General features: G+C 36.2%; 1 protein-coding gene across 2 annotated transcripts in view; it reads right to left on the reverse strand.

Annotated features, from left to right (window-relative positions):
• Nucleotides 1-236: 236 nt before the first annotated feature.
• Nucleotides 237-14,332, reverse strand: part of SMCHD1 (structural maintenance of chromosomes flexible hinge domain containing 1) — a 171,177-nt gene continuing 157,081 nt past the window's right edge. For both annotated transcript variants that reach the window (XM_071208495.1, XM_004455865.5), the window contains 3 exons: nucleotides 7,826-7,984; nucleotides 7,500-7,611; nucleotides 237-1,261 (listed from right to left, as the gene is read on the reverse strand). In XM_071208495.1, coding sequence (XP_071064596.1) covers nucleotides 1,237-1,261; nucleotides 7,500-7,611; nucleotides 7,826-7,984 — 296 coding nt within the window. In that variant the 3' untranslated portion in view covers nucleotides 237-1,236. The remainder of the gene's footprint in view (nucleotides 1,262-7,499; nucleotides 7,612-7,825; nucleotides 7,985-14,332) is intronic.

Consider the following 14,332-nt stretch of genomic DNA (forward strand, 5'->3'; position numbering starts at 1 on the left):
AAATAATTTCTCCAACCTTTCTTACCTATCATTTTCATATAATCTTATTTCTAAGGACTTCAAGTATGCGTAGTACTATGGAAACCAATCTTTCCTGTAGTTTTAATTTTTTTTCTTCAACAGTTAGATGATTTCCAATTACAAAGGTAGGTAATGCCACAATAGTTCTAAGGAGGGTAACATTTAGAAAATTTCAAATAAAACTAAAACAAAAACAAAACCATTTATCTATTCAGTAGGGAAGAAACAATTCTCTTTATTAACCTCACTGAAAGAATTAAAAAACACATTTCCTGGGACACAGAACTGTACCAAACATTTTCCTTACAAAATAACTTCACAGACCAATAGTCTCGGACTTACACAAAGACAAACATATTGACACACATTAGCTTGGATTAATAGACAAGTCAAAGGTTTTTCAGCAACTTTCTAGAAGATGTTTATTGCATTAATGTGGGACTGTATGCGTCTTTAACCCTTTAAAAATAGTAATAAAAAAATTACAAAATAATGTAAATGTAGAGTTAAGGCTGAGACTATATTCTAGTATCAATAAAGTCAAACAATACTTATAAAAATTGATGCTGCATATTTTATATATACAAAGAATAAGTCTTTAGAAATTTAAAATGCTACCACTGTCACAAGTTCACACTCATCAATTTAATGTCTAAGTATCTTAACATTTGAATTCCCAGAAACCTGTGCTTTTTCTATTGTTTATCCTGAATTCTGTACTGAGTTTCCCCACATATTTACAATTAAATATCTAACACCTCTAGAAACTTCCTTAGACAAAACAGACAAAACATTTTTGTTAAATAAATTCACACAAAAGTAAGAAAAAGGTTTGTTTGCAAGAAACAGTTCTAACATATCCATGATAATTATACTGAAAAATAGTACATAAACTTTTCTTCAGGGTTAATAAATGCCACCATTTGCTGGTTTTACAGTCACTGCCATATTTGCACATTTTCTCTGACACATCTGCAAGATAATGACAAAGGGCATGATGACTGGAATAATTCCAGTAAGTCCACATTGTCCAGTGAGATTCATAAAATTGAATTGCTGCTTCCAGTCCCATCTGGACAGACAAGGAAATTCATGCCCAGATACTTGTCACGTCCCCAGAAATATTCAATCTGGTAAGTTACCCTCTTGGCCTTCTCAAACAGCTGCAGAGGTCAGGGCATTCTCAGTGAGGCCAACAGTCCCCTCTCTTATCTTTCACACATCTGTTTTGGTTATAATCCTGGTCAAGGTAGCAAAAAGAAACACATTAAGTTTTATGTATCGAAGATTTCTTTTCCTGAACTCCCTCATACTAGATGCTCAAATATAGAGTGGAACTATGCTCCATTAATTATTACAATTTTCAGCATAAACAGATTTAGTGAAATTCTTGTATAAAATAATTTTATTCACTTATATGCCCCTCCCCCCCAAAGGCTTAAAATAGAAGCAGTAGTTAATATATTTAGATGAAGGGCTAAGTAATTTGCACCATAGTTCTTGGCCTTGGGTATGGTATCAGACCCAAATTTTTTGTTGATTTTCATTTATTTTTTTCCTTTCCCTAAATGAAATTACTATTTTAAAAATGAACAGTAATTATAATTACAGAAAAGTCACAAAGACAAGCGAAAGGAAAAACATTTAAAACTTCTATAATCCCTTTCATGTAAAGAACACAGTGAATACTTTGGTATCTATCTATACAGACAAGCTAACAAGTATCCAAATATATAAATATGTAATATATATAAATATAAATTCATACATAAGTATATAAATACATTACAGTTCTATTTCTTACTAAATTTTTTCCCAATTGTACAACTGGAATATACCAAGAGTTTGTGCTGTTAAGATAACCTGTGTGGGTGGAGAGCCAACAATTGGGCTGCTGGCTCCTAGATGGCCAGCATTAGACAGTCCTCTAGGGTGCCAGCAACTATACCTGAAGCCAATATACAAGTATTCAATTAATTAATTGCCATAGTTATCTAACTATATGGTGACAGCTTTTTAAGCCTCGAAACAAGGGAAAAACATTTTCCAAGTTTTGAGTTAAAAATCTGGCATATTGTAGGCTGTGGAATCCTCTCCTTTTTTATTCTGCCCCCATCCTCTTACCTCCCATCTGCTGTTTGGGGCTGGGCTTTCACTCTGACCCTTTGTTACATTTACCAACACTGACTCTGACTCTGAGTCTTTATACCTTTCCATTAGGTAGACTGTCTCCCATTGTCTCTAGACTATTTCCCAGGACCTTCTTCTTTAGTCTATTCTAGGGTTATACCTACTCCTTGTTTCTATCCTGCAAGCTCCAGAAAGCTTCAATTAAATGTGAAGGAAGTGGAGCAGTTTGCACCTGCCTACCATGTGGGAGGTCCTGGGTTCAGTTTCCAGTGCTTCCTAAGGAAGACAAGCAAGACAGCAAACTGACATGATGGTGCAGTGAGCTGACACAACAAGATGATGCAATGAGGTGACACAATGAGGAAACACAATGACAGACACAAGCAGGGAATGGAGGTGGCTCAAGTGATTGGGTGACTCCCTCCCATACGGCAGGTCCCAGGTTTGATTCCCAGTGCCTCCTCAAAGGAAGACAAGTAAACACAGAGAGCACACAATGAAGGCAGCAAAAAGAAAAAGAAAAACAAATGTGAAGCAAAAAAGAAAAATACCAAAAGAAAAAAACAAAAACAAAAAAAAACACCAAATGTCAAGGCAGAATGAAGATATTTTTCAGATATGCAAGGGTTCCAAGTTTCTTGTTATACACTTTTTTTTTTCTCAAGGAAGTTATAAGAAAGAAAAAGACAAGGAATCAAAAAATCAGTGGATTCAGCCCAAAAGAGCAGTCAAGGAAGACGCAGGATGACAGATACACAGGCCTACTAGTCCCTGGAGCAGGAGGGAGAGAATGTGATCAAGATAAATAGTGAAAGAAAAAGGAAGGCCAATAGAAACTCCAGAAAAATCAACAATGTACAAGAAATAGTCTAACATATATTACATTAAAACTTAACATGACTTTAAGAACTGGTAGAGTATAGAAGACTAATTTGAACTTGCCAGGAGAGAATATAACTAAATAATAATGATAACATAAAAGTTTTCAAACAATTTGGAACAATTCAGTCCAGAAGTCATTAGGTGGGGTCTGGCACGTAGATATTCATGCCCAGGATTGGGTGAGCCATATTATCTTAAGTTGGTAAAAGAAAACTGTAAGTGTATTAAAAAATGGAAGTAACACCAGACTGACTAAAAAAATAAAGTTAAAAGTTGTCTCTGAGAAACAATATGGGTGAGGATACACCGGATAGGTTTTATCATGCAAAGCTCTTCTCGTACTTGTGCTGCCACCAGCTAACCAGCCATCGGTGGCTCCTGAGCAAAGGCAACATAGCTTGCTCTCACTGAGGTTTGCTGTGGGTGTGGGTGCAGGAAAGACTATAACTAAATAATTATGATAATATGAAAGTTCTTAAACAATTTAGAACAATTCAGTCCACAAGTCATTAGGTAGGGCCAGGCACAACAGACACCCAGGGGAAGGGGTTTGGGTTAAGTCAAATTAACTGAAGTTGATAAAACAAGAAAGACTCTGTTTGAAAAAAAGAATAAAAAACAAATTCTATTAAAATTAATCTCACCATTTCTTTTGAACTCTTTAATATGGATTCTTTCTAGAAAATGTAAAATTACATTTGTGGTTCATATTACACAGTGCACACTGTAAATCTAGAATATACCATTTGATTTAGATACATGTCTTACTTTGATGAAAACAATACTACTAACAATAATAAACAGAAAATAAATTTTAACCCATACTTTTTTTCCCTCCTTTCCCCTCTCCCTCCCCTGCCCTGCTTTTTTTGCCATCTGTGTCCTTTTGCTGTGTGATCTTCTGTATCTATTTCTCTTTTTGTCTTCTCTTCTCATCCTTCTCCTCTAGGACTCACCAGGATTTGATCCTGTGGACCTCTGACGTAGAGAGAGGTTCCCTGTCAGTTGTGCCACTTCAGTTCCTGGTCTCTGCTGCGCTTCACCTTGACTCTTCCCTTCGTCTGTCTTCAGTTTTATCATCTGACTGTGTGACTCAGGCACTGGGCCTGCTGTGCGGGCACTCGGCTCGCTGCGCGGGCAATCGGCTTGACACATGGTCACTCATGCAGGCACTCAGCTCGCCATACAGGCACTGGCTAACCACATGGGCACTCACATGGACACTCAGTTTGCCACGCAGGCAATGGCTCACCACATAGGCACGCTTTCTCTTCTTTTTCACCAGGAGGCCCCAGGGATCGAACCCAGGTCCTCCCATATGGTAGGTGGAGACCTTATCACTTGAGCCACATCCACTTCTCCTATACCACTTCTGAGCCGCTATGAAATCTTAATTAACAAGATCCAATTCAAAGCTATCTGTAGTTATGCTGTAGTAACAGCAAAGTCTAGGACTAATTCAGTCCTGAGATTATAGCATTGCCTCAAGAATTTTTATTTCTTAGTCTAGAACTGCTCCAGAGGAATTTCCTCACTGGGAAACAGGGGATTTGGCCTCTTAGAAAACAGGAAAAGTGCTTTCCAACCCTCATAAAATGCTTCTTTAAAAATTTATGGGGAGCAGATGTGGCTCAAGCAGTTGGGCACCCACCTCCACTTGGGAGGTCCTGGGTTTGGTTCCTGGTGCCTCCAAAAGAAGATGAGCAAGACAGCAAGCTGACATGATGGGCTAACACAACAAAATGACAGAATGAGACATAGCAAGCAGGGAGAAGATATGGCTCAAGTGATTGGGTGCCTCCCTCCCATACAGAAGGTCTAGGTTTGGTTCCTGGTACCTCCTAAAAGAAGATAAGTGGACACAGAGAATATACAATGAACAGACATAGAGAGCAAACAGCAAACACAAAGAAGGAGGGGATGAGGGGGGAAAATAAATAAATCTTAAAAAATTTATGGCAAATCTACATAAAAGTTGAGGGAGTAAAAGAATGAATCTTTATTTCAAGCTTCATTTTGCCAGATTTTGGGTTATCCTCTGCTACTTTTTCTTTTCCTCAAGTGATTTCGAGTATATATCCAGAAATTGTTATTTAATCAATAAGTACTTCACTATACATTTTAACTGTATATATATTTAAATGTAAATGCTGTACTATTACTCACAAAATTAACAATTCCTTAATGTTACCTAATAGTCAAGTGATATTCAAATTTTCCCAATTATCTCAAAGTTGTCATTTTAAAGTCGCTTGTTAAAATCTGGATCCAAACAAGGTAAACACATGATATTTGGTTGTTCTAACTTTTCAATCACTTTAATTCTAGAGCAGTAGAACCTTTTTTTTGGTTCATTGTAAAACCAGTCATCATCTGAACTGTAAAATGTCCCATGTTCTGGATTTGGTTCATTGTATCCTGCTGCTGTCATTTAACTTGTCACTAAATTCCCTTTATTTCCTGTAAACTGGTAAACTGAGTCCTTTTCAAAGTTGTGAAAGAATTAAACTCTAATGCTGCAAGGCATCTATTGTGTGCCAAGAATTAACCTCATTCCTATGCATCTAGAATGGTACTAGCTATGGAAAACTGGGAAAATATTCACTCAAATTTCTTCAATGGTCAATTCTTCCACAAAACTCCAGTTCAGAAAGGCTGACTAGAAGTTTCATTAGAGTCAGGTTAGTTTCTACTGAGAGGCAAGTAGAGACACATAATAGTAACTGTCCTACTTTTATAGTCGCTAAGATTGATCAGTAGGTTCAGGTGATGTCAGTCTGATCTTTCTATTATTAAGTTTTGCCATCAACTTTTCACTTAATTACTTGATTATTCTATAAAAAACTTTCCCTCTTTATTTACCCTGACACGGTTCTTACAGCAAAGGCAGAATACATGTCTTATTTATATGACTATAGAAATTTTCCCAGTAATGCCTTAGTATCCTAGCAACCACCATCAAGAACTAATGAGGTTTTTGTGCATCATTTTGAATTTATAATTTTAAAAAATTATTTTTAAACATTTTTTGAAAAGTGTTTAATCCATTGTGGATATTCTTTCTGAGGCTCAATAGCCTCAACACACTTTCAATGATCAGCTTAGTAGCGTGCATGCCCATAAACAAACATACATATGCCTATATGTAGGGAACACCCCTATCATGAGAAGTACTGTTTATTTATAATCTTATCATTTCAGTAGCTCCTTCTCTCATTTACTTTAAAGGCAGCTTATTCAAAGACACTTTATTTTCCTGCAAACACACAATTTTAAATAGTCAATAGATGTACATAAGACAAAAGAATTTATCTTACCTATTATTGCAACATATTGATTTTCCTTTGTGTGTGGGAGGCCTACCCCTCCAACCACATTTCAAGCCACTGTCCCTCTTGCTCACCATGCTTTAGCCACATTCAAGCACTGTTTCAGTTCCTCTAACATGTCATACTGGCTATTTTCTCACAGCTTCCCTACTTTCCCTCTGACTACAAACAAACCCTATACCGCTGGCTCCTTCTTATCTTTGAGTAATCTGCTTAAATGCATCTTTTCTGACAATCAATATAGTTCTTCATTACTGTTTATATCACTTCATCCTTTTTTCTTTCCTTCAAAGAACTTAACATTATTATGTGTGCTTATATAGAGAAAAAAAGGTTGTTTACATTTTTACTGTTTGTCATTTACACAGGATTGTAGAGGTCTATGGGACAAGAAAACTTTTATTCACCCAGCAATATATGCCACAAAGTAATCATTCAATGACTAAATGTAGAATATGCAGATGGATAGGGCATGGAACACCCATTCCAAACACCACAGTCTCGAGGGAACTCCTTTCGGGTCAATACAATAAACATATTCAGGGAGAGTCCACATTTAAACCTTTTGAAATAATGTACACGAAATCCCACATCCTTCTGTGGGATGGCCCTATTAAAATATACTATAGAAAAGACACTATTTTCTTTACCATTGAGTTAGGTTGCAGATGGCGCTGCTGGTTTTTCTGGTGAGGTCTCTAAATGTTTTCTGATTCTCCAAACCAAAACTATAAGCAATTTAAAAATAACTAATAATGTACAGATGGTTTTCCATATTCTATAAGGATCAAATAGCTGATCCTATGAAGCAGAATGTAGTATATTTTAAATGAAACAAACCAAAAAAACAGAAAAGCAGTTTTACTTTTAATATGACATAATAATACAATATAGTAATAAGCTATTAATATATCCAAATAATTATCAAAAAATGGAAGGAAAACTTAAATATTGCAGGACAATACAATGGCTATGTCTTATCTTTATTACCCATCATTTAATCAAATTTTTAAAAGGTATTAATTCCGGCTCAAGGGGGAAATCAGAAATCAGCAACATATGCTATTGTTTAAGTATGATGAACCAAGAGCTTTGATAAACTAACCAATGATAATATTCAGGTCATAATGTTCTCACCTTTGTCTTGTGGTTTCTCTTCTCATTCTTTTAGCAGGAATTGGACAATCTGTCATATCAGGCTTTGTTGGGTGACGCAAGGAATCATTACACTTACGTGTTGGAGTCATACCTGAAAAGATGGAAAACAGAAAATTAACTTGAAAAATATCCTTATAGAAATAGATTTTAAAAATACTGAGAATGCCTCTTCTTACTCTTGCTGAGAGAATAGTTTACTACCATTTCTGAATCATTCACATTCTTTCTTCTAGTAGCTTGACTCTAATCATAAATATTTGTCTTCATTCAGAGAAACTACATGTTAACACAAAGTAAATACACACCTAGTTTTTGCTCTATTAGTTTCAGATTTTTCTCATGTTCATCAAGCTCTTGCTTCTTCATCTTCATTTCAGGAGTATGAAGGTATTCTAACTGACCATTAAGGTCCTTATTCACATTGCCCAGTCTGCGCACAGCAGAATGATACTGCTGGAGAAGATCTGAGTAGAAACCAAAGATATGATTAAATTGCTGATATCTTAACAAACCCATGTTTTAGGAAAGAAGAATTAGCAACACATAGATGCTATGTTACAGTAACATGTGGGAACTATGTTTAATCCATAAAATGAAAACAAATGAAGTAAAAAAGCAGATAGTTTATTCCCAGCATAAAAAAGTGTTTGTTCATTTTCTTAGTTTGCTTGATTTAAAAAATTTATTTCTATGTCAGGAAAGATTTTTCTAAATAAAGGTACACTGACAATTGAATCCAAAAATACAATGGCACTGGCATTAATATTTACCCGTTGTTACCGTTACTGGAGGGTTTTTTTTTTTAAATGTGGCTTCAATTTATTGTCAAGCGTCCTTTCCTTTCAACCTGCAGAACTCTCTAGCGTCTCTTGTAGGGCAGGTTTAGTGGTGACGAATGGTTTTCAGAATTCTGTCTACCTTTGGCATTCAACAATTTGATTTTAATAAAATACAGTGTGGGTCTATTTGATTTATCTTGTTTGGAGTTTGTTGAGCATCTTGGATGTGTATAATCATGTCTTTTTTAAAATTTGGTAAGTTTTCAGACATTCTATTTTTTTTCTTAATTTATTTCTCTCCCCTTCCCCGCCCCCTCACCCCCACTCCAAATTGTCTGCTCTCTGTGTCCATTTACTGTGTGTTCTTCTGTGGGAATCTGTGTCTCTTTTTGTTGTGTCATCTTGCTGCATCAGCTCTCCGTGAGTGCACGGCGCCATTCCTGGGCAGGCTACACTTCTTTTGTGCAGGGCGGCTCTCCTTAAAGGGTGCACTCCTTGTGTGTGGGGCTTCCCTACACGGGGGACACAACTCTGTGGCACGGCACTCCTTGCACACAACAGCACTGAGCATGGGCCAGTCATCACGAGGGTCAGGAGGCCCTGGGTTTGAACCACAGACCTACCATGTGGTAGGCGGACACCCTACCCATTGGACCAAATCTGCTTCCCTAGGACCAATTTTTAAAATTCTTTGGTATATGCCAGGTCTGGTCCTCCTCACTGATGGTTTCTCATGCTTTAATTTTCTTCTTTGCCTGGGCCATCAATTTCTGTTTCTTCGTATGTTTTGTAATCTTTTGTTGCAACTTGGACATTTTGATATTTTAATGTGTTAAATCTGGAATTTAGACTTTGAGGTTACTATTTATTAAGCTCCTATCCAGCTAGTGTTATGACAGAGCTTTCCATGAATGCCAGAAGCTAACCAAAAACGAAAAAAGAAAAAAAAACACCTTTCCCAGTTTTTGCAAATTGACCTGTGCCAGTTAGTTTTCTTCAGGGCTTAACCCATGTAATGTATAAAGAGAAAAGCTCCAGGCCAAACTTAGAGACCACCCTGATGCTTTCTATGAATGTCTCTCTTCTTCAGCATTCACATGTGGCCCAAGAAGTTACCATTTACACAGATATAAATGTTCCTGCTTCCCTAGAAAACAGTTTCTTCATGGTCCTGGGAACTGCACTGTATTATCCTACAGTTAGCAATTCCTTGCACCAGGTAACTACTTGACTGCTCTACCACAGCATTCTATAGGAAAGCTTTGTACACTGCCTTCTACATGTAGGGCAATTTGTGGGACAATGAGTCCCTCAGACCACCAGACTGGGCCAGACATACATGTTCCTGATATGTGCACAAGGGTTACTCTGCTCTCTCTGGAACAAGGACCAGGGATCCCCATCAAGCTGGTGTGGAGTGAGAGAGGGGCTAGACAAGGCATCATGAGATCTTACTGCTTTTGCGTTGTCTTTTTCTTGATTCGGCACTCATCCTGTTACTGCAGGTCTTGAACTGTTTCTGGAGATTTGAGAAAGATGTTTGTGCTAGTCCTTGCTGATTGTTTAAAGCTTTTAGGGGAGTCTTGAAGTATTCACTCCATTATCTTGATTGGCATGGGGCTGATTTATACATTTTTTAATGATTACATTTTAAATGGTTTATTTATACCTAAATGATAGCTTCAATTTTGCCTCTTGACACAAAAAGCTTGAAGTCTTTAATATTAACCCTTGGAGAAAAAGTTTGCCAATGCCTGTTCTAGTCACAAAGATGATCAATATTCACAGGAATGGACAAACATCTGGATACTGAACAAGTGTATATGGTAGTTTACATACAAAAACTGGAAAAAATTCTTTAAGATACAGGATACATTAAGTTGAAATATTTTACACTTTAAGAGTCAAGAATAATTTTTAAAAAGAAAACTATCCTTAGTTTTCTATACTATCTATCTATACTTAGTATTGGGACACTTAAAAGTCTCTAGAAAAAAACCTGGCTCTCTGATCTAACAGTATTTCTGACTGCATACCAAGAATAATGTTTTCTCTATATATAAAATAGTTAAATTTACATGAAGGAGTTCCAAAATTATGTCCAGACCAGTATGCCAGTGAGGTTGCCTTTATAAAGAAGACAATACAGACAATACCTAAAGACAATTTAGGTAATCAAGTACTGAAATACTATTTTTAAAATAATTTACTTTTAGCTGTGATAAAATACACATACAAATCATTTAAAGTAGACAATGTTTTGACATTAAATACATCAACGATACTGTGTGATTCACAACTATTTTGGTTTGCATTACCCCAAACCAAAACTTATATTAACAGTAACTTCCATTCTTCACCACCACCCCATCGTCCTCCCCCCGCCCCTGGTAATCTCTGTTCTGCTGTCTCTATGAGTTTGCTTATTCTAAGTATTTCTAAAGAGAAATTATACAATTATTGTCCTTTAGCATCTGGCTTATTTCACTCAATGTAATGCCTGCAAGGGTTGTCCCTGTTGTACTACATACCAGCACTTTTTATTAATGAATAATATTCCATTGTATGGAACACATTTTATTTATCCATTCATCTACTGATGGATGCTTGGATTGCTTGCACCTTCCGGCTATTGTGAATAATGCTACAATGAACACTGATGTATAAATATCTGTTCAAGCTCTGCCTTCAATTCTTCTGAATATATACCTAAGAGTGGAATTGGTGGGTTATATGGTAATACTATGTTTAACTTTCTGAGGAACTGCTAAACTGTTTTCCATAGTGGCTGGATCGTTTTACATTCCTACCAAAAATGTGCCAGGGTTCCTATTTCTCTGCATCCTTGTCAACACTTTTCAGTTTTCAAAATAATAGCCATCTTAATGGTATGAAGTGGTATCTCATTATACTTTTATTTTGTATTTTTCTAATGGCTAATGCTGTTGAGCATATTTTCATATAGTTATCAGCCACTTTAATATCTTCTTTGCAGAAATGTCTTTTTGAATACTTGGTATATTAGGGTTCTCTGGGAAACAGAAAGAACAAGAGGTATCTGTAAATAGTAAGATTCTCTCACATGACCGTGGGGATGCACAATCCAGCTTCCGCAGGCAGGCTGCAAACCAGGGGCTCCAATCAAAGTCCAATGAAGGTCCTTGACGACTTTCCGGGAGACACTGGCTGTCCAAAGATGAGCTGGAAAATTCTTTCTGAATGCTGAAATCACTTCCCCTTTTAAGGCATTCAACTTATTGGATAAAGCGTCACTTATAGCTGACAGCAATCTCTCTAGTTGATCGTAGATGTAATCAGCCATCTATGCAGTGAACTCACTGATAATAAAGCCCATAAATGTCCTTGTATTACAATTAGCCCAGTGCTTGTTTGATCAAACAACTGGACACAATTACCTGACCAAGTTGATACATTAGCCTAATCATCACACTTGGTCTATTTTTTAATTGGATTGTCTCTGTTTTTGAGTTGTAGAAATTCTTTACATATTCTGCCTATTAAAACCTTATCAGATATATGGTTCCCAAATATTTTCTTTCTATAGCACCCTCTCATATTCTTTTTATTTCTCTGAGGTTGGTAGTAATGTCCTCACTTTCACTACTGATATATATCCTACCTCTCTCTGTCATCCTGCAAAAGGTTTGTCAATTTCATTGATCTTTAAAAAAAAAAAACCTTTGGTTTTGTTGATGCTCTCCAATGTTTTTATATTCTACATTTCATTTATCTTGCTCTTACTTTACCATTTCCTTCCTTATACTAACTTAAGGTTTAAGTTTGCTCTTCTTGTTCTAGTTTCTTTAGGTATGAAGTTAGGTAATTGATTTGTGATCTTTCTTCTTTTCTAATGTAGGTTTTGAGTGATAAATTTCCCTCTGAGCACTGCCTCTGCTGCAACTATAAGTTTTGGTTTGTTGTGTTTTTGTTTTCATCTTAAGATATTTCCTAATTTCCCTTGTGATTTCTTCTTTGACCTATTGGTTAAAGCATTTTACATATTCGTAAATTTTCCAGTTTTCCTCATTATTGATTTCTAATTTTATTCCATTGTGGCTTAAGAAGATGCTTTGTACAACTTCGATTTTTTAGATTTTTAAAGATTTGACTCGTGGCCAACATATGGTCTAGCCTAGAAAATACTCCACGAGCACCTGAGAAGAATGTGTTTTTTTGCTGTTGCTGGGTGTTCTACATATTTCCATTCAGTCTAATTGGTTAATAGTGTTTTTCAAGTCCTCTATATCCTGATTTATCTTGTTTAGATGTTCTATCAATTACTGAAAATGGTATATTGTAGTCACCAACTATCACTGTAGAACTATTTATTTCTCCCTTCAATTCTGTCATTTGTTTTTGTTTCATACATTTTGCATCTCTGTCATGAAGTGATTGTTTATAATTATGTGGGTTTTTTTAAAAAAGACTTATTTCCCCCTCTCCCTCCCTCCCTTCACCCTGCTGTTTTTTGCTGTCTGCATCAAATTTGCTGTGTGATCCTCTGTATCTACTTTTTTTTGGTCTTCTCATTTTTTCTCCTCTAGGATTCACCGGGATTCAGTCCTGGGGATCTCTGACGTAGAGAGAGGTTCCCTGTCAACTGCGCCACCTCAGTTCCTGGTCTCTGCCGTTCTTCATTTTGACTCTCCCCTTCATCTCTCTCTTGTCGCATCATCACTCTTGCTGCATGACTCACTTGCGCGGGCACTGGCTCACTGTGTGGACACTGGTTCACCACGCAGGCACTGGCACACTGCGCAGACACACTTTCTCTTCTTCTTTTTCACCAGGAGGCCCCAGGGATTGAACCCAGGTCCTCCAATTTGGTAGGTGGAAGCCCTATCACTTGAGCCACATCTGCTTCCCTAATTATGTGTTTTTGATAGATTAAACTTCATCATTATACATATCCTTCTTTGCTGCTCAAAATCTCTGACTTAAGTTCTATTTGTCTGATAACATACTACTACTGGCTCTCTAGATTACAGATTTCATAGAATATCTTTTTTCTGCCCTTTTTAATATCTCTGCCTTTGTATATAAAGTGAGTCTCTTGTAGATAGCACATGGATGGATCATGCTTTTTCATCCAATCTCTTTTTATAGAGAAGGCTACTCCTTTGACATTTAAGGTAATAACTGGAAAAAAAAAGACTGACTTCTGCTATTCGATCATTTGTTTTCTGTAAGTCTTGTATGTTTTTTATTCCTCAATTACTACCTTTTAAAGTATGTTTTGCATAGCATGCCATTTTTATTCCCTTCTTTCCTTTTCTCTGTATTTTTATTTACATAATTACCTTTGTAATTACAATGAACATCTTAAATAACGACCAAGTTTAACCAGTAGTAACCAAATTTTAGTACTATACAATTGCTCTGCTCCTTTCGATCCCTAGCCTTCTCTTTATATTAATACTGTCTCAGATTACATCTTCATATGTTTGCCCATTAACACAGATTTTAAATGTTATAGTACAGATTTGCCTGTTAAGTCACGTAGTGGGAGGAAAAAGCAAATTACAAACCAAACTTACAATAAGATAGGGTTTTATATTTACATATATATATATATATATATATATATATATATATATATATTTACCTATTTATATATATTTACCTATTTATATATATTTACCTTATCCTGTTTGGGGTGTGTTGTCCTTCTTGTATACTGATGTCTTTCATAAGGGTAGGGAAGTTTTCAGTCATTATTTCCTCAAATATTCTTTCTGCCCCTTTTCCATTTTCTACTCATTCTGGGATGCTGATAATGTATTTTTGTGTTTCGCGTTGTCATTCAATTCAAGACCCTGTTTCATTTTTTTCCATTCTCTTTTCCTGTCTTTTCTACTTCAGATGTTCTGTCTTCAAAATCACTAATTCTGTCTTTAAGCAGTTCAAATCTACTCTTATGTGCCTCAAGTATATTTTTAATCTCATCCATCTTGTCTTTCATTCCCATAAGTTCTGCTACTTTTCTTTGCAGGCTTTCAAATTGTTCTTTAT

Source organism: Dasypus novemcinctus, chromosome 16, assembly GCF_030445035.2.
Source record: "Dasypus novemcinctus isolate mDasNov1 chromosome 16, mDasNov1.1.hap2, whole genome shotgun sequence".
In the NCBI taxonomy this organism is placed as follows: Eukaryota; Metazoa; Chordata; class Mammalia; order Cingulata; family Dasypodidae; genus Dasypus; species Dasypus novemcinctus.